The 20,182-nt window shown below is 35.3% G+C and overlaps 1 protein-coding gene across 3 annotated transcripts in view; it reads right to left on the bottom strand.

The window, feature by feature from the left end:
* DYNC2H1 (dynein cytoplasmic 2 heavy chain 1) overlaps window positions 1-20,182 on the bottom strand; it is a 399,828-nt gene that overhangs the window by 151,471 nt on the left and 228,175 nt on the right. For all 3 annotated transcript variants that reach the window (XM_044929811.2, XM_044929812.2, XM_044929810.2), the window contains exons 77-81: window positions 18,343-18,468; window positions 14,106-14,216; window positions 9,135-9,290; window positions 7,227-7,302; window positions 350-558 (exon numbers count right to left, since the gene is read on the bottom strand). In XM_044929811.2, coding sequence (XP_044785746.2) covers window positions 350-558; window positions 7,227-7,302; window positions 9,135-9,290; window positions 14,106-14,216; window positions 18,343-18,468 — 678 coding nt within the window. The remainder of the gene's footprint in view (window positions 1-349; window positions 559-7,226; window positions 7,303-9,134; window positions 9,291-14,105; window positions 14,217-18,342; window positions 18,469-20,182) is intronic.

Here is a 20,182-nt window from a genome sequence, read left to right as displayed (position 1 = left end):
AATTTACTGTATCAGAGCACTCTCATAATTACAAACAAGTAGTATATCCTCCCATTCCAGATCTTCACAGCTGCCCTACAATTTAAAAATTTTCCTAGGCCACCACTTTCAAGATTTGTCTATCAATACTATTATCATCAATCCATGCTCAGTAAGTATCCAAAAGCAATAGGACACCTAACTAGAGTTTAGAGAATTGGGCTGCATATTGACATAATAAATAATAATCTGTATTTGTGAGTGATGACTGCTTGTACTTGTGAAAAGAAGCAACAACATATTTTAACAATGTAAGAAATTATGCAAGTTTCAATCTGGTAATAAATTGAAAACAATTAATGTTACCTACCAAAATGCTGCAGGATTTTGGCAGAGATATGGAGTATGGAAAAACGCTTTTCTTGTTCCTTTCGCTTAATACGTCACTTATTGAAGAATTGAAAAATTGCTTCAGGTATGATTGAAGAACTCTAAGGTCAAAGTAGTTATCTATGCGTCCTCCATAAATAGCATTTTCAAGCAAACCATGTACAAATTCCCACTGTACATCTTTGGAACCTATAATTTAAAAAAAAAATTGTTTTATTTCTAAGATATTAGAAATTTTCTAAAAATATTCTAAAATATTAAACAAATTTCAGACTCTAGCCATATTTATAGACTATAATAATACATATTTAAAGCATTTAAATTATTCCTTAAGGCTTGGTATTAACATTAATGCTCATCAATATTAGGGCTTCCCTGGTAGCTCAGCTGGTAAAGAATCTGCCTGCAACGAGGGAGACCTGGGTTCAATTTCTGGGTTGGGAAGATCTCCTGGAGAAGGGACAGGCTACCCACTCCAGTATTCTTGGGCTTCCCTTGTGGCTCAGCTGGTAAAGAATCCACCTGCAATATGGGAGACCTGGGTTCGATCTCTGGGTTGGGAAGATCTCCTGGAGAAGGGAACATCAGCTGGAGAAGGAAACAGCTACCCACTCCAATATTCTGATCTGGAGAATTCCATAGACTGTATAGTCCCCGGGGTCGCAAGAAGTAGGACAAGACTGAGCAACTTTCACTTTCTGGCCTTGAAATTAACATTAATGCTCATTAATATTATTAATATAATCATAGAGGACCAATTCCAGGAAGGGAGTTATCACCACAGATAAGTACAGTATGAACTAGATATGGTGGTCAGGAAGGAACCTGGCAAAGTCTTTCAAATTTCCTCTCTGTTTCCCACTGTCTTTGAATAACCCAGCGATTTCCTTCCAAACATTTGCTTTTTGGCATCTCCACATAAACTGCCTTCCTCCCTCCTGAAGGCTAAAGCCACTACCCCCATTTCACTATTTTTTTGTCTTTAGTTGAAGATGGTATTAAGAGCTTCAGCCATTATAGCAGGTTACTTAGTTTCCTTGGATCTCTCACATATACACATATTATTAATATTTTTTTTGTTTATTTGTTGTGCTGTGCTTACTCACTCAGTCATGTCTGACTCTCTGCAACCCCATGGACTGTAGTCCACCAGGCTTCTCTGTCCATGAGATTCTCCAGGCAAGAATACTGGAGTGGTCTGTCATGCCCTTCTCCAGGGGATCTTCCCAACCCCAGGGATCAAATCTGCATTGCAGGCAGATTCTTTACCACCTGAGCCATCATCTTCCCTTATTAATTCATTTCATGTCAATGCAATTCTTTGACCAGCTAGAAGAACCTAAAAGGGCAGAGGAAAATTTCTTCCTCCACGACAGCAGTAAATGCAGAAAAACTATTTTAATCTACCTACTTAAGATCACTGATAGCATTACTAGCTTAGTTCTATTTCATTACTATAAAATTAAATGAACTTTTCCCCGTTTTTACATTTAATTCTCCAGATGTGGAAGTCCCTTAATATCAGGAAATTTTGTAACTATAAGATTATATAGCAAAGACTTTTATCATGAGATTCAATATAATTTTAAAGCATCTGACTTTTACAATAATTTCAGTGGTATAATATATATATATAGTTATAATATATGATGTTATTAATTAATTCCATCATAAGCTGGTAACATAATGATAAACAAATCATTCACTTTCTCTATGCTTTGGTTTCCTCATCTTAAAAGGGTACTAATAATATATGCCTCATAGTGATATAATAAAAAGAAATAAATGTTCAAAAGCCTTTTGGAAAATTACCAAGTTTCTAAGCAAGATAAAATACTAGTAAATATCCTCAAAAAAATGTTTTAAAATAAACTTTAAAACAACTCAAGTAATAAAATTAATTGCCCCTTAGCACAAAAGGGAAATGCTGCATCATGTGTAGAAAGGAATGGGGGAGATGCTTCCAGAATGCTGGTAACATTCTATTTATTGATTCTGGAGTAGTTACAAAGGTTCACTTTTTGAAAATCTATTGAATTGTACACTAATGTGTACTTTTCTGATGTATAATTCAAAAAAGTTTAAATAAGCAAGAAAATCACCTGGAATACTATTTGGCATTAACTAACAATGGGGAACAAATAAATTAATATCCTGTCTACTGCTAATACATACATGACAGAAATATATTATACCTGACAGAAGACATACATTCTCAGAATGGCATACTATATAGCACTGAGAATAAATGGACTATAATTGATATGTAACCATATGGATGAATCTCTCAAATACAACATTAGCTGAAAGAATCTAAATGTTAAAGAGTACATGATGTATGATTTCAATTTTATAAAAACAGGCAAACCTAGTCTACATAGGAAGGTATTGGTTTTATCACAGGAATAAGAGTAAGGAAACTTGGAGAACAGTAGTGACTGAAAGGCAGCATTAGAGTATAATCTGAAGTATTGGTAATGTTCTGTTTCTAGATTAGATACTCTCACCTCTTTTATTCAAAACAGCTTAGAAATTCATAGCCACAGAAAAGAGAGAAGAAAAAGAAAGAAAAGGAATTCAAATTGGAAAGGATGAAGTAAAACTGTTGCTGTTTCCACATTACATTCTATACATAAAATCCTAAAGGTGCCACCAGAAAACTACTAGAGCTCATCAGTAAGTTTAGTAAAGTTGCAGAATACAAAATTAATATATAGAAATCTGTTGCACTTCCATAAAATAACAACAAAATATCAGAAAGAGAAATTAAGGAAATAACCCCATGTACTATCACATTAAAAAGTATGTAATACCTAGGAATACACCTACCAAAGGAGGTGAAAGACCCATACTCTGAAGATACAAATGAAAGAAACTGAAGACAGCATAAACAGAAGGAAAGATATCCTGTGTCCTTACATTGTAAGAATCTGTATTGTTAAAATGACCATACTACCCAAGGCAATCTATGGACTCAATGCAATCCCTATCAAATTACCATTGGCATTTTTCACAGAACTGGAACAAAAACAAAATGTTTAACTCTATGGAAACACAAAAGATCCTGAATAGACAAAACAACCTTGAGAAAGAAGAATGGAGCTGGAGGGATCAAACTCCCTGACTTCAGACTATACTACAAAGCTACAGTAGTCAAAACAGTGTGGTACTGGCCCCACAACAGACACCTAGATCAACAGATCAGAAAAAAAGCCAAAGAGCAAATCTACACAATAAGGGCCAATTAATCTACAACAAAAGAAGCCAAGAATATACAATGGAGAAAAAACAGTCTTCAATAAGTGGTGCTGGGAAAACTGGACAACTATATGTAAAAGAATGAAATTGGAACATATTCTAACATGAAATACAAAAATAAGCTAAATATGGATTAAAGACTTAAATGTGAGACTGGATATTATAAAACTCTTAGAGGAAAACATAGGCAGGATATTCTTTGACATAAATCATAGCAATATTGTTTTGGACCTGTCTCCTAAAGAAAAATGAGTAAAAATGAAAAAGCGAGACTTAATTAAACTTAAAAGGCTTTTTACAACAAAGAAAACCATCAACAAAAGCAAAAAGATAACGTATGGAATGGTAAAAAATATTGGCAAACAATGAGACCAATAGGGGATTAACTTCCAAAATATACATATAGCATTTTGTATACAAAATATACAAATATAATTCAATATCAAAAAAAAAAACAAAAACCAACCAAAAAAACAGACAGAAGACCTAAATAGACATTTCTCCAAAGAAGACATACAGATGGCCGACAGGCACATGAAAAGATGCTCAATATTGCTAATTATTAGGAAAATGCAAATAAAAACTACAATGAGGTCATAATGGCCATCACTAAAAAGTCTAAAAACAATAAATTCTAGACTGTGTGGAGATAAGGGAAGCCTCTAGCACTGTTGGTGGGAATGTAAATTGATACAACCACTATGGAGAACAATAAGGAAGTTCCCTAAAAAAACTAAAAATAGTGTTACTATATGATCCTGCAATCCCACTCCTGGGCATATATCCAGGGAAGATGAAAACTCTAATTAAAAAAGAAACTTGTAATCAACGTTCATACAGCACTATTTACAATAGCCAAGACATGGAAACAACCTAAGTGCCCATCAAAAGATGAATGGATAAGGAAGAAATGGTATATGTGTAAATATATATATATACATGTGCACACGCACGCGCGCGCGCGTGCGCACACACACACACACACACACACACACACACAGTAGAATACTACTCAGCCATAAAAAAGGGTAAAATAATACCATTTGTAGCATATAGCTGGACCTAGAAATTATTATACTAAGTCAGACAGGAAAACAAACAAACAAAATATCATAAGATATCATTTATATCACTTTGCCAACAAAGGTCTATCTAGTCAAAACTGGTTTTTCCAGTAGTCATGTATGGATGTGACAGCTGGACCATAAAGAAAGCTGAGCACTGAAGAACTGATGCTTTTGAACTGTGGAAAAGACTTCTGAGAGCTCCCTGGACTGCAAGGAGATCCAACCAGTCCATCCTAAAGGAAATCAGTCCTGAATATTCACTGGAAAGACTGATGCAGAAGCAGAAGCTCCAAACTTTGGCCACCTGATGCAAAGAACTGACTCAATGGAAAAGACCCTGATGCTGGCAAAGATTGAAGTCGGGAAGAGAAAGGGATGAAAGAGGATGAGAGAGTTGGATGGCAGCAGCGACTCAACAGACATGAGTTTGAGCAAGCTCCAGGACTTGATGATGGATACGGGGGCCTGGAGTGTTGCAGTCCATGGGGCTGCAAAGAGTCGGACATGACTGAGTGACTGAACTGAACTAACTGATCACTTATATGTAATTATGAACTTATTTGTACAACAGAAATAAACTCACAGACAAGGAAAACAAACTTATGGTTACCAAAGAAGAAATAAGGGGTGGGATGAATTTGGAATTAATAGATACACACCACTACATATAAAATAAACAATAAAGATACACTATATAGCACCAGGAACTATATTCAATATCTTGCCATAATTTATATAGAAAACAATCTGAAAAAGAACAGACACAAACACACACACATACACATATATATATATATACACAACAGAATCACTTCTCTGTACATATGAAACACTGTAAGCCAACTATACTTCAGTAAAATTAAAACAAAAAGAAGAAAACTTCAAAAAAATGGGACTTGGCCATATTCTAGATGTCTATCCTTATCCTTTTGTGGAAAACAAGTTACATAATAAATTCTCATGCCATTAATTTAACAAACAATAACAGTGCCTATTACCATGGGATATGCCCTGCTGCAAGTGTTAAGGAGATAGAGAGTAAAAAACATAGTCAGAGACCTTGCTTAATATAGATTAAACTCTAGTTGAAAGAGATGAACAAAATTTTAAAAATAAATGAATAAATAAAGCACCTCTAATGTATTAAAACAATAAAGCAGAACAAGGGAATAGAGAACAACTAGAAGACTACTTTAGATTTGGTGGTAATAAAAAACTTTTCTGAAGAGGACACCTCTAAGCCAAGATGTGAATGAGAAAAGGAGAAAACCACATAAAGGTCTGGGAGAAGAGCATTTCAGACAGAAGGAAGGATACCTATCAAAACCTTCAGGTAAGAACAAGCCTGGTTTGTTCAGGGAACAGAAAGAAGATAAACGTGGAGATAGGCTGTAAAAGGAAATTGTCTGCTTTACTTTACTTTTGGCCTCCCTGGTGGCTCAGCTGGTAAAGAACCAACCTGCAACACGGGAGACCTGGGTTCAATCCCTGGGTTGGGAAGATCCCCTGGAGAAGCAAAAGGCTACCCACTCCAGTATTCTGGGCTGGAGAATACTATGGACTATATAGTCCATGGGGTCACAAAGAGTAGCACACAACTGAGCGACTTTCACTTTCACTTTACTTATCTAAAAAATAAATTTGGTTACTCTGTGGAGAATTTTTGAAAGAAGATATTGCTTGGACCACCAAGGCATTGATGAAATTGAAAAAACTGAACCAAATCTTGATGTGATTTGGACATGAAGGGGACAGAAACTGCCAAAGCACTGGATGTCTGATGATTAGAAAAAGAGAAGAATCCAGGGTGACTGATGGGTTTTGAAGCTGAACAACGACATGGATGGTGGTACCACTTACTGGAATGGGGTAGACTCAGGGAAAAGTAGTTTGGCAAGGCTGCAGGGTGGGAGGGAGAGACAAGAATCTAGAGTTCTGTTTGGGATGGCTCTAAGCTACATACTCTTCTCAAGTACATAATTCTTCTACACTCTGGTGTCCCCTTGAGTTGGCCCTGAACAGTGACACTCAGGGATTGGACCAGTCCTGTCTTCAGGAGGCAGCAAGCTAGGTGGTCTCAAGGGATCTTATTATATGGTTTTGTTTGCAGTCCTATTTTAGTCTATTATTTGTACCTTTATTCCTGATTTTACTTGATCAAACAATTATGATTCTACAGAATCTTAGTCTACCATATTCCTGAATTTTAATAGCTCCTTTGAAAATTATTAATAATTCAGTAAAAGCCTGAAACTGCTGAAGGCCACAAAGTAAAGACAAGGTCTTATTCTAGCTTTCTGCTTCCTGGGAGCTACAGATCAACGAGAAATCTAACAGATTATATCAAAGCCAATGACCACAATCGATAATATAAAAACTTTCACAAGCATAGCATTCAGAACACAAAATACAAAATAAAAAGCAAGTTTTATAATAGGAAGTCAAGTCACTCTTGAAAAAAACATATTTTTAATAAGACCTCAAGCTTTTTCATTGACACCAGATATCAAAGTTTTCATCATGAGAACTTACCATCAAAGAGTCTGTCAATAATGTTGTACCCAGCTCGAAGATCTGATAAAGAAAACTCATAAAACTTGGTCCAGCCCTATCAAAACAAATTTAAAAATGTTAAAGAACTATAAGCAGTATTCAAAGATATATATGCATGTATAACTGTCCTTACAATCTTAAGAAGAATATTCATTATTAGGCTAAAAGAAAAAATACAGCCCCTGAGAATTAATAAAAATAATAATACAGCTAAACTTTATTAAATATTACATAAGATATATAACTTTATATAGCATTTCTGAAGGACATTCAAGAAATGGTAAAGAGTTGGTGCCTTGGGAATATAAACTGAGTAGCAGGGGATAAGGAAGGAGGAGACTGAATTTTAATTTGGAAGCATTTTCATTGCTTTTAAATTTATACTATGTATCACAATAAAAAAATGAAATCTAGCTTTGTTTTTAAAATGTAAGTTTTGTTTTCTCAATAAAAGGTATCACTAGTTTTCATGTATCCATCAGGATTAATTGGTACATTAAGCTAAGGACAATTGTCACAGAAATTAGGGAAAAAGGCTTTAGAGGAAGGTAAGCCTGGCTACTTGCAAACTCTACAGATTTTTAGGTATGATTCCTTCAGCAAGTTAATTATCATTGAAATTCAATGTCCCACACCTTTGTAAAATGAAAATAATAAGCATACCCTTTGATAAGTATCATACATAACTGTATGGAACAACACGCTGCTGTTATTATTTACTCTTCCACTGGTCTGACAAGTATTTATTGACAGGCTGTGTGCTAGGCACTGGGTTAAACATTTCTAAACACCCATTTATTTCATTTAATCCTTACAATGAAGGTAAATATGATCATTGTACAGTCAAGGGAACTGCTGCTAATCAGGAGTTAAAGTAATTTACTGAAACAAGGAAATTCTAGAGTCTGGACTCAAACTGCAGAACTCTTGTTCTTATTTTGACATGTAACTGAAATACAGAGAAAGGCTCAAAGGTGGGCAGGTGAGGAGGGCAGTTCGGGGAAAGGGTATCCCAACAGAAGTAACAAAGTTTAACAATGAAGACAGGAAAAGTTTAAAGATGAAAGAGGAACAAAATTTGGGGCTAAGATAGGCATTCGGCGAGAAAGCGAGAGCATGGTACCAGGTAGGACTGCCATAGCAATGAAAGAACGTGGTCTATTGGTGGTTTAACAAAAAAAGCCAGAGGCTATAGTGAGAACACTCGATGGATTTAAAGACCATAAAGAAGTCTCGTGTGACTGAGGTGTAGAGTACAAATGGGAAGTGTACGGAGGCTATGGATAAAACACCAAATCAAGAATAACTCCCATGTTTCTAACTTAAGTAAACAGACATTAATGCCTATTATTGAGCAGGCTATACTGAAGAAAAAACAGGTATGAGAATTCAGTTTCTGAACACTGAGATGACTGTGAGAATTTAACCATAAAAATAATACCTTAACAATGATGGCTTATGATGGTACACACATCGTTCTCAACACGTTAATTCAAAACAATGTGAACTAGATAGCTATATACAGTCCAGAAGATTAACAGAAAAGATGGAATTAGAGATAAACATTTATAAACCATGGGGCCTCCCTGGTGGCTCAGATGATAAAGAATCTGCCTGCAGTCCCAGGTTCAATTCCTGGGTCAGGAAGATCCCCTAAAGAACAGAATGGCTACCCACTCCTGTATTGTTGCCTGGAGAATTCCATGGACAGGGGAGCCTGGCGGGCTGCAGTACATGTGGTCACAGTCAGACACGACCAAGTGATTAACACTTCACAAATCATGAATCAAATTAAGACATAATAGTCAGCTACTTATACTAAATTGTAAAAATATTCTAATAAAAAACATTCACTGTAGAATATATCCAAGACATGTTCCTACTTACCTGTGGAATGTAATTTCTTCTTTCTTGGCATGCAGCATGAAACCATGCAAAACTGAAGAGAGCATGAGCTCGATGTACATTATCTTTTTTGCTAATTTGCTCAGGAGTCCAAGATTCATAAGTACGCATTAAATTCTTCTTTAAACCTGGAGGTGACTAGAGAAAAAATAATGAATTTATTGTTTAAAACCTTACAAATAAATCAGTATTTAACATATTTGAAAACATATTTTAATGAAGAAATTTTTCATCATTACCAAGATTAATAAACTATTTTAATTTAATAAACTATTTTAATGGTGCAGATGATAAAATGGAGGATAAGAACTTTAAAAGAGCTAATACAAATATATTCAAGAAAATAGAGAAAAGCATTAAGCATGAGGAAAGAAATGGGGAGTTTTTTTTAAATAAACTTCTAGACATGAAAAAAAAAAATAAACTATTTTAATGTTAACTTCAAAATGTATAAATACAAAACAAGTTTTAAAATCCTTACACCTAATAGCTCATCTCAAAATTTCAACATAATTTTTAAATTAAAAAAACCTACATAACCAAATTGGCTCCAAATACTGTCACTCTGCTTATTTAATTTATATGCAGAGTACATCATGCAAAATGCCAGGCTGGATGAAGCACAAGTGGAATCAAGATTGACAGGAGAAACATCAATAACCTCAGATATGTGGATGACACCACCCTTATGGCAGAAAGTGAAGAGGAACTAAAGAGCCTCTTGATGAAAGTGAAAGAGGAGAGAGAAAAAGTTGGCTTAAAACTCAACATTCAAAAAACTAAGATCATGGCATCCAATCCCATCACTTCGTGGCAAACAGAAGGGGAAACAATGGAAACCATGACAGACTTTATTTTCTTGTGCTCCAAAATCACTGCAGATGGTGACTGCAGCCATGAAATTAAAAGATGCTTGCTCCTTGGAAGAAAAGCTATGACCAGTCTAGATAGATAGCATATTAAAAAGCAGAGACACTTCTTTGCCAACAAAGGTCTGTCTATGGTTTTTATTGAAAAAACAAAAACAAAAAACAAAGCTATGGTTTTTCCAGTGGTCAAGTATGGATGTGATAGTTGGGCCATAAAAGAAAACTGAGCACCAAAGAATTTATGCTTTTGAACTGTGCTGTTGAAGAAGACTCTTGAGAGTCCCTTGGACTGCAAGAAGATCTAACCAGTCCATCCTAAAGGAAACAGTTCTGACTATTCATTGGAAAAACTGATGCTGAAGCTGAAACTCCAATACTTTGGCCACCTGATTCGAAGTGCTGACTCATTGGAAAAGAGATGGTTGGATGGCATCATCAACTTGATGGACATGAGTTTGCGCAAGCTCCTGGAGTTGGTGATGGACAGGGAAGCCTGGCATGCTGCAGTCCATGGGGTCACAAAGTCAGACATGACTGAACAACTGAACTGACTGACATAACCAGCAATATTCAAAATAACCAAATAAGTTTTATATGACTACTGAAGTATTTTACTGAAACATTCATTTACATTACAAATGATACTGATTATTACAAGGCAGGAGTTTTATAGTTCAATATGTCAGTTCTTTCTCTCCAGTACTATGTAAAATTCTAGGAGGATTTCAAATTACTCTTTACAATATCAACTAATCTTCCTTGAATATTAGTCCACTTTACCAAGTGCTTATTACCTGACCTTGCTAGGTTTATAACACAAACTGAAACCCAGGAACTGAAATTGTACATTAGACAAATACTACTCAAAAAACACTTGTCCACATGTCCAGAATCCATTTATACTATATTATTAAATTATAAAAATGAAAGAAGAAAAATTATGAATTCTTAGAAAAAGAACAAAATAAACCCATTTCAAAAATTAGCTTGTTTTAAAAGTAAATTTTCATTGCATTTTTTCTTAAATAAAAACTTTAAATTAAAAGAAAAAAATACCCAAGTATTTTTACTAAGTACATTTTCAAATATACACTTTTAAAATGAAAATGTTTTGTTTATGAAATAGTTTCTAAAAAATTCTCATAGAATAGACCATATTTCCTGAGCACTAAGGGAACTGAACAATCACTTAGGGTTTTTAAAGCCCTATTCTAAAGATTATGCAAAATGAATAAACCATATACAATTTCAGAGAAAATCATACACAAATAAAAACTATCAGAAAATGACAAAATTTAAATGGCATCCCACTCTAGTATTCTTGCCTGGAGAATTCCATGGACAGAGGAGCCTGGTGGGCTCCGTAGGGCAAAGTTAAGTCCATAGGGTCACAAAGAGTCAGACACGACTGAGCAACTAAACAAAACACCAGTATGGCAAATTATAAGATAAATTAAAATATATACTCAACTGAAAATTCACAGGCTTAAAATAATTGAAATTATTTCAAGTTAATATAAATAAATTAAGCATTCCACATAAGAAATTAGAAATAACAGAAGCCAATACAAATCTAAGGAAAATATAAGGAAAAAAAAGCAGGAAATTCAGTGATTAGAAAATAATAAGAAAAAGCAAATCAGTAAGTATGACATTGATTATTTGTAATAAAATTTAAAACAACTCATCAAAAAGATTAGAGATAATAAAATGAATATTTAGCAATTTTTAAATACAATAATATATGTGTATACATATATGCACATATACAGTAATAATTTTGAACACAGTGAACTATACTATTTCTGTGAATAATTAAAATCTTTTATACTGATTTAAGAAATACAAAAAAATTTCACCAATAATTTAAATGAAACTGAAAATCTTCATAAAATAGAAAAGGATACTGAAAGAGGCTGTACAGTAAGTTAAAAGGAACCTCTGATATACTGCATGCATGCATGCTAAGCAGCTTCACTCATGTCCATCTCTGTTTGACCCTATGGACTGTAGCCTGCTAGGCTCCTCTGTCCATGGGATTCTCCAGGCTAGAATACTGATATGGATTGCCATGCCCTCCTCCAGGAAATCTTCCCGACCCAGGGGTTGAACCCATGACTGGAGTCTCCTGCATTGGCAGGCACGTTCTTTACCACTAGCGCCATCTGGGAAGACCTGATACATTAACTCTTCATTTACTGAAATATTACTGCATTCTTCCTACATGCCAGGTATTATATAAGTTTAAAAAAAAAAAAAAAGGCAAGAAAAACATAGCCCTTGCCTTTATGGCTTGTACAATACAGTTCTTCAATACAGTTCAGTAGAAACTGTTGTTTCTTATCAGACATTATAATTGACATTCATTCAATTAACATATTTTCAAGTATTAAATCATTTTTGCATTCTCTGGATTCTTAGCCTTTTTCCTCCCTACACGAGACTGAATGCCTTCAGGTGAAAAACAGAAGTAGTGATATAAAATAGCAAGTAGTTATAAACACTAATAAGACATTTTCACTTGAAAAGAGATTATATTCTACAAATTGAGAGAAGATGCAAGTAGAACGTTTCAAACCAGTTTTTTTTAAGTTTTAATTCAGTTTATTATTTTATTTATGATTTTTACCAGTTACATCATACCATTACTAACACATATAATTTTGGATATATCATGTTTGGGGGGATCTGTCAAAACATGTTAGAAGGATGGATGGATGGAAGGAAGGAAGAAAGCAAGAAAAAACAGAAGGAGACAAAGACTGAAAATCCAACTTATATATTTCAAAAAGCAAATGCTATGAAAAATAGATACCCAAGTACAAAAGAATGAAGTTGGACCCTTTACATCAAATACAAAAATTAACTCAAAATAGATTAAAGACCTAAACCTAAGACCTGAAACTATAAAATTTCTACAAGAAAACACAGAGAAAAGGCTTCATAACACTGGATTTGGCAATGACTTTTTCTGGGATGTGCCATGAAAAGCACAGGTAACAAAAGCAAAAACAGACAAATGGGACTATATCAAACTTAAAAATATCTATGCAGCAAAGAAAATAATCAACACAATCAAAAGGAAACCCTATGGAATGAAAGAAAATATTTTTAAGCTGTATAAGTGATAAGGGGTTAATATGCAGAAAACCTAAGAAACTCGTAAAGCTCAACAACAATAAAAAAAAATCCAATTAAAGACAGGCAAAGAATTGACTAGACATTTCTCCAAAGCAGATATACAAATAGCTAATAAGCATATACAAAGATGTTCAATAGCATTAAATTGCATAGAAATATAAATCAAAACCATAGTGAGTTATTACCTCACAATATTAGGATGGCCCCAATAAAAACATAAAAACAGCAAATAACAAGTGTTGGTAAGGATGCAGAGAAATTACGTGCTCTTGGTGGGAATGTTAAATGGCACACCACAAGGAAACAGTATGGATGTCCCTCAAAAAATTAAAAACAGGATTACCATATGATCCAGAAACCCCACTTCTGGGTATCTAAATGTTTGTGGATGAATGGCTAAGAAAATGTAGTACACACATACAATGGGATATTATTCAGCCTTAAATGAGAAGGAAATCCTGTCATATGCTACAACGTGGATGAATCTTGAAGACACTACGCCAAGTAAAATAAGCCAGTTACAAGATAAATACTGTGTGGTTCCACCTATGTGAGTTATCTAAAGTAGTCAAACTCAGAGAAGCAGGAAACAGAATGGTTGGTGGCTGCGAGGGTGGAGCAGGAGCAAACAGGGAGTTGCTCTTCAGGAGACACAGGGTCAGTTTTGTGAGATGAAAAAATTCTAGAGACAAGGTACATATGGTTAACACTACTGAACTGTACACTTGTAAATGGTAAGGCAGTAAACTTTATGTCTTTTACTACAACAAAAAACACAACATTAAATAATATTTAAAAGAAAGATGTAAATGCATTTTTATACATGTTGTATTAGAAGTTTTTGAATGTTTTGTCTAGTAGACAGTTGTCTACAGGACTTTAGGAGGCTTGCAAAGGTTACTGCACTTACACAGCTAGGGATTCACATTTTAAATCTTCATACCTCGTATGTTATCTTCAAGCTTGACTGTAATAAAATTGGAGTAAAGTTGGGATGAACTTCTGTGGTGAGCCAAAGACGAAAGGTATCTTTAGGCTGAAGAGTATTCAATTCCTTGTTTTAAAAAACAAGAATAAAATTCTACTTAAATACACACACAAATTTCCATTTTATAAATAAATATGCTATTAATAAGTAAGTATCTTAATTAAATCTTTCTGTGACATTCTGATATTTTTCTTAATGTTCTGATTATATTCCCTTTAAATTTTTATCTTGTCTGTTACTGCTGCTGCTGCTGCTAAACCACTTCAGTTGTGTTCGACTCTGTGCGACCCCACAGACGGAAGCCCACCAGGCTCCCCTGTCCCTGGGATTCTCCAGGCAAGAACACTGGAGTGGGTTGCCATTTCCTTCTCCAATGCATGCAAGTGAAAAGTGAAAGGGAAGTTGCTCAGTCCTGTAAGACTCTTAGCGACCCCATGGACTACAGCCTACCAGGCTCCTCCATCCATGGGATTTTCCAGGCAAGAGTACTGGAGTGGGGTGCCATTGCCTTCTCCATGTCTGTTACTAGCTCAGTGTAATAGGTAAGAACTTGGATCTAGAACTGGGCGAACTGGATTGAAATCCAAATCTGCCACTTACTTGCTGTGTGACTTTGGGGGATTCTTTGATTTACACTGTCTAAACAAGGATAATAACAGTACCTACCCTCATAGGATAGTGTAAAATACTTAAAATAGTGCCCAACACAGAGTATATACAAAATACATATTAGTTGTAATCACTATCCTAAACTACAAGCCATCTTCAGGCCTTACTGCTTCCATTCACACTTCCACAAAGATATATAATGATATCAATTCCTTTTCAGTACAGTTTTTAGTATACCCTATTGCCTATAATATTCAAAATTCACCATTCAAATTCACTCAAATTCTTTGGCCCATGCTGTATGCTTTAGTCACTTATTCAAATATTTGTCTCTGTGTCTTTATTCCTCAGATTCTTTCTGCCTGTTAGGTGAATTTAAAAATAACCTGTAATTTATATCCATACAATTCATCCAAACTTCCCAAAAGAATAGCAAAACATTTAAAGTAATTTTTTTAACTTTTATAATATAATGTATCTTATATATGTTGCAAAAACTTATGCAGCTCAATACAAGGAAACCGAACAACCCAATGAAAAAGTAGAAGAACTAAACAAACATTTCTGCAAAGAAAACATACAGATAGCCAACAAACACATGAAAAGATGCTCAATATCACTCATTATTAGAGAAATTCAAATCAAAACTACAATGAGGTATCACCTCACATCACTTAGAATGGACATCATCAAAAAAATCTAAAAAATAAATACTGGAAAGGGTGTGGGAAAAAAAGGCAATGCTTTTGCACTGTTGGTGGGAATGTAAATTTGTACAGTCACTATGAATTTTAAGGAATCTCCATCATATTTTTCTCCATAGGGAAAACTACCATATGACCTGGCAATTCCACTACTGTGCATACACCCTGAGTAAACCATAATTGAAAAAGACACGTCTACACCCATGTTCACTGAAGCACTATTTACACTCGCTAGGACATGGAAGCAACCTAGATGTCCACTGGCAGATGAATGGATAAAGAAGTTGTGGTACATATACACAATGGAGTATTACTCAGCCATAAAAAAGGAATGCAACTGAGTCAGTTCCAGTGAGTTGGCTGAATCTAGAGCCTATTATACAGAGTGAAGAAAGAGAAAAACAAATTTTGTATATTAACACATATATACAGAATCTATAAAAATGGTACTGATGAACCCATTTGCAGGGCAGGAACAGAGATGCAGACACCGAGAAGAGACTTTGGAGCCAGCGGGGAAGGAGAAGGCGGGGCAGACTGACGGAGCGCACTGTCACAGCTGCCCCGCGGCTGCCGAGTCGCTTCAGTCAGGCCCCACTCTGTGCGACCCGAGACGGCAGCCCCCCAGGCTCCCCCGTCCCTGCGATTCTCCAGGCAAGAACGCTGGAGTGGGGGCCATTTCCTTCTCCAATGCATGAAAGAGAAAAGTGAAAGTGAAGTCGCTCAGTCGTGTCCAACTCCTAGCGACCCCATGGACTGCAGCCCACCAGGCTCCTCCTCCCACGTGTAAAACAGCTGGCTAGTGGGAAGCTGCTGCATACACAGGGGGCTCAATCTAGTGCTCTGTAACAACCAAGAGGGGTAGGACCGGTCGCGGGTGTGGGGAGAGGTTCAGGGGGAGGGGACTTATGTGGACTTGTGCCTGATTCATGTTGTTGTATGGCAGAAGCCAACAACAATATTGTAAAACAATTATTCTCCAATTAAAAATAAATGAAAAACAAAACAAAACCAGAAACAGACTCACAGACAAAGAATCAGACCTGTGGTTGCCAAGGGGGAGGGAGAAAGAGAGAGACAGATGGGGACTTTGGGGCCAGCGGATGCAAACTACTGTATTTAGAATGGATAAATAACAAGGGCCTACCATATAGCACAGGGAACTGTATCTAATCTCCCAGGATAAACCATAATGGAATGTATGCATGTACAACTGACTCACTCTGCTGTACAGCAGAAATTAGCACATGTGGATAAAAACCAATGCAATACTGTAAAGCAATTATCCTTAAATTAAAAATACAGTTTTAAAAATAAATTAGCACCACATTGTAAATCAACTATACTCCAGTTTTTTTACTTGTCTGCAGAATAAAAAAAGTTCCAATTAAGATTTGCTTCCAAAATTATAACTGCAATTGTATTTTACATAGATTAATAGCTATCAATCTATTATTTGGAACAGAAAGCAGGATTCAAGTATTCACAAGTCTTCCTTATATCTTTTAAAACATATATCATTCATAACACATGAATTCTATATTTTATACATTAGTGTTACAGAAACCTGTAGGAATTACTTGAATATTTATATATACCTTCTTTTGACTACAAATAATGAGTCATCGTGGTCTATCACTTCATTCACTCAATCATTAACTCATTCATCAAAGATTTATTTAATCTACCTATTTAACTATTTTATCAAAATACATATTTTACATAATTCAGGTAGCTTTTAACTACCTATTTTATATAGTTGCCCATTTATTTTCAACACATTATACAAATTTTCAACATTATACAACTAGGCTACAGCCTCCCACTCTGTTCTGCTTGGCTCTATTCCTCCTGCCAGATTAATTGATCAATTAACTAATTATTAACTCCCCTGCTAACAAGCTCCTTTGATTCTGTGTTCTAGGACAAAAATTCTAAACACTTGTGCAGGATTTCCAGGGTATTCCATAACCTCGCCCCTTCCTAGCCGTCTAACTCTATTGCCCCACAGCACTCTGCTTGGCCTTCCAGTACAGTTAAGGACATCTCCATTCTTTGTACTAGGAAGCCACACTCCTGCTGTTATGTTTCTACTTGTGCTGCTAGAATCGACCACAAACTTTCTCCCCCTACATTCAGCTAAATCCCACATGGCCATCAAGAAACATCTTGTCTTAGGAGTCATCTCTAACTACCCAAGACCATATTCATCTTTCTTTAAAAAGTCCTAGACTTAATTCCAGGTTTACATTTAAAAGCGATCCATCAATTTGTTCTGTCTTAAGGTTATTTTCATGCTGAGGCCATTTTAGTTAAATAAAATGAACTGCTTAGTTAAATAAAATGCTTATTTAGTTAAATAAATATTAAAAATTAATATCAAAAAATAATATTAAATAAATATTTAGTTAAATAAAAAGCAAACTGCTTCAGTTTACACCCCAGCTTCCTCAGCAGCAAGGAAGTTCTGCAGTTCCCTCTTACTCCTCTATATCTTTTCTCCCTATACAGACACAACAAAACAAAAGGATAAAGAGAATTTAATATTAAAAAGTCTTCTACAGTTCTTTAAAGCATTTCCCTAATTTTCATCTGAAAGATTTCTCTAAGCCCCCCTTCAGTCCTGATTAATTTTTTTACTCTCCCTAAATGCCTTTTAAAAAGGAGACTTTTATAGATTTCTTACTAAAAAATCCATTTTGGTTTGTACAAATGTACATATATTAAAGAAAATATAGATTTTAAATGATTCCCCATCAAATACTAATTCTTCAAAAACATCATAAATAATGCACAACATATCTTAATACTGTTGTTCCTTGGAGACTACTGAATTTAGTATGTGAGATATTATCTGTGCCACATTGATCTGAATCTACCTTTTCCAGAACTGGCAGCCAAGATACCACAAGATGTAAGTTCTTCAAACAGAGCCAGTCTCCATTGCGGGCACATTCTTTTAGCATTTGAACTGCTAAATCAGCTTGACCTTGACCCATGGCAATCTGCAAAACAAAACCAAATTAAAAAACTAAAAAAAAAAAAATTCTGATAACATGTTGTAACATAAGACTTTCAAATTATCCTGCCATACCTACTGAACTAACTCAAGTACTGTAATAAGGCTTCTAAATTTTTACTAAGAAATATCAGACTCTGTTGCTGTTTACAATTGTCTTGCTTTTGTCCTTACATCAATGGCAGATTTATAATATTCTTCTGTTTAGTACAGATATTATCATTACAAGTTTTCAAGTTACAGAATAAAGAATTATTCAACAGTGTTTTTGTTCCTCATCTCACTATTTCCTGCACTTCTTACTCTGAAACATGGGCCTTTAAAAATAAATAATATTTTATGACTGTTCTTGAACTGCTTGAGGGATTAAACATTAACAATACCACTTTTTTGAATTTATTTTCTCTTTTAAAAAAACTTTCTCCAACGTTGCATATATTTGGCTCTCAAGCTACTTGGTCTATTGAACTGTGTAATTTTCCAAGCCCTTCATCATCTAGAAAATCCTAATATGTTGATGGGTCTCAAGACTCTACACTTAACCCTCTGTTTTTCTATTCGTTTTTAGAGAGAGGAGGCAAAAAGAGGGGGGAGAGAGAGAACATGAGAGGGAGTGGGGAGAAAAAGAGGAGAGGGGAGAGGAAGGGGAAAGGCGAACCTGATGTCACTGGACTTCCACTCCAGCACTTCTGATCCCTATGGTCTATCTGCACATGGTACACTGATGCAGTATGACAGGTCACGTTAGAAAACAGAAACTTCCAAGCAGAAGCCAAGGACCCCAGAAAATGGCTTCAGTGTGTAAGACGTCTGTATCTGAATTGGCTCAGGCAGTGCACGAGGCCCGGGTTCATGCCTGGGTTGGGAAGGCCCCTGGAGGAGGAATGGGCAACCCACGCCAGCATCCTTGCCTGGAGAACCCATGGACAGAGGGGCCTGGCTGCTCCAGTGCATGGGGTCACAGAGGTGGACACAACTGAGCGACTAGCACTAAGTCTAAGATTCTGTAAAAAGTGTTAGTCAAGAATCTAAATGGTTACACGTTTAAACTCCTCGATATGTTTTTTTATGGATAATTTATGTAATATTTATGTATCAGTACAGCTCTGTCTTTATATATATGACAGATATACATGTATTGAGAGCCCTAGCTCAAATATTTTATTGAGTATGTGGTCAAAACACTTTGAAGAGAATTGTTACAGATTACTTCAAACCACAGTGATTTCTCTCTTCATAAAGAATACAAGACAGCCTTTCATTGTTTCTTAGATGACTTCCATAAGTATTGATTTTGTTTCTCAATTAGACTATAAAGTCTTAGTGGGAACCATGTGTCTTAAGCAGGTAACAAACCATGTAATAAATACTAATATATATTTCTTTTTAATTTTCAAGATCTAACCCAGAACTAAGCAAATAGAAGGGATAAAACAAACACTGGTTGAAATATTTAGAGGCACATATTAGTTTGCCATTATTAAAATACAAAAATCCCCAAACGGAAGGCATGTACAAGAAAATCAGAGGGAAAAAAAAAAATGTTTGCCGAACTGAAATGGTAGCTAAAAACAGGAACTCAAAATTTTCTATAAGGCATAAACTGTGTGAAAACAGCTTAAAGGTTCATGAAATCTTAGAAGAAAAAACATTTACTATAAGAAAAAACATTTAAAAAGCACAACAGAAAAGTGTCAGGA

Source organism: Bubalus bubalis, chromosome 16 (genome assembly GCF_019923935.1).
Source record: "Bubalus bubalis isolate 160015118507 breed Murrah chromosome 16, NDDB_SH_1, whole genome shotgun sequence".
Lineage (NCBI taxonomy): Eukaryota > Metazoa > Chordata > Mammalia > Artiodactyla > Bovidae > Bubalus > Bubalus bubalis.
The sequence above is the reverse complement of the archived record's forward strand: the minus strand, read 5'-3'. Positions and strand labels throughout refer to the sequence as shown.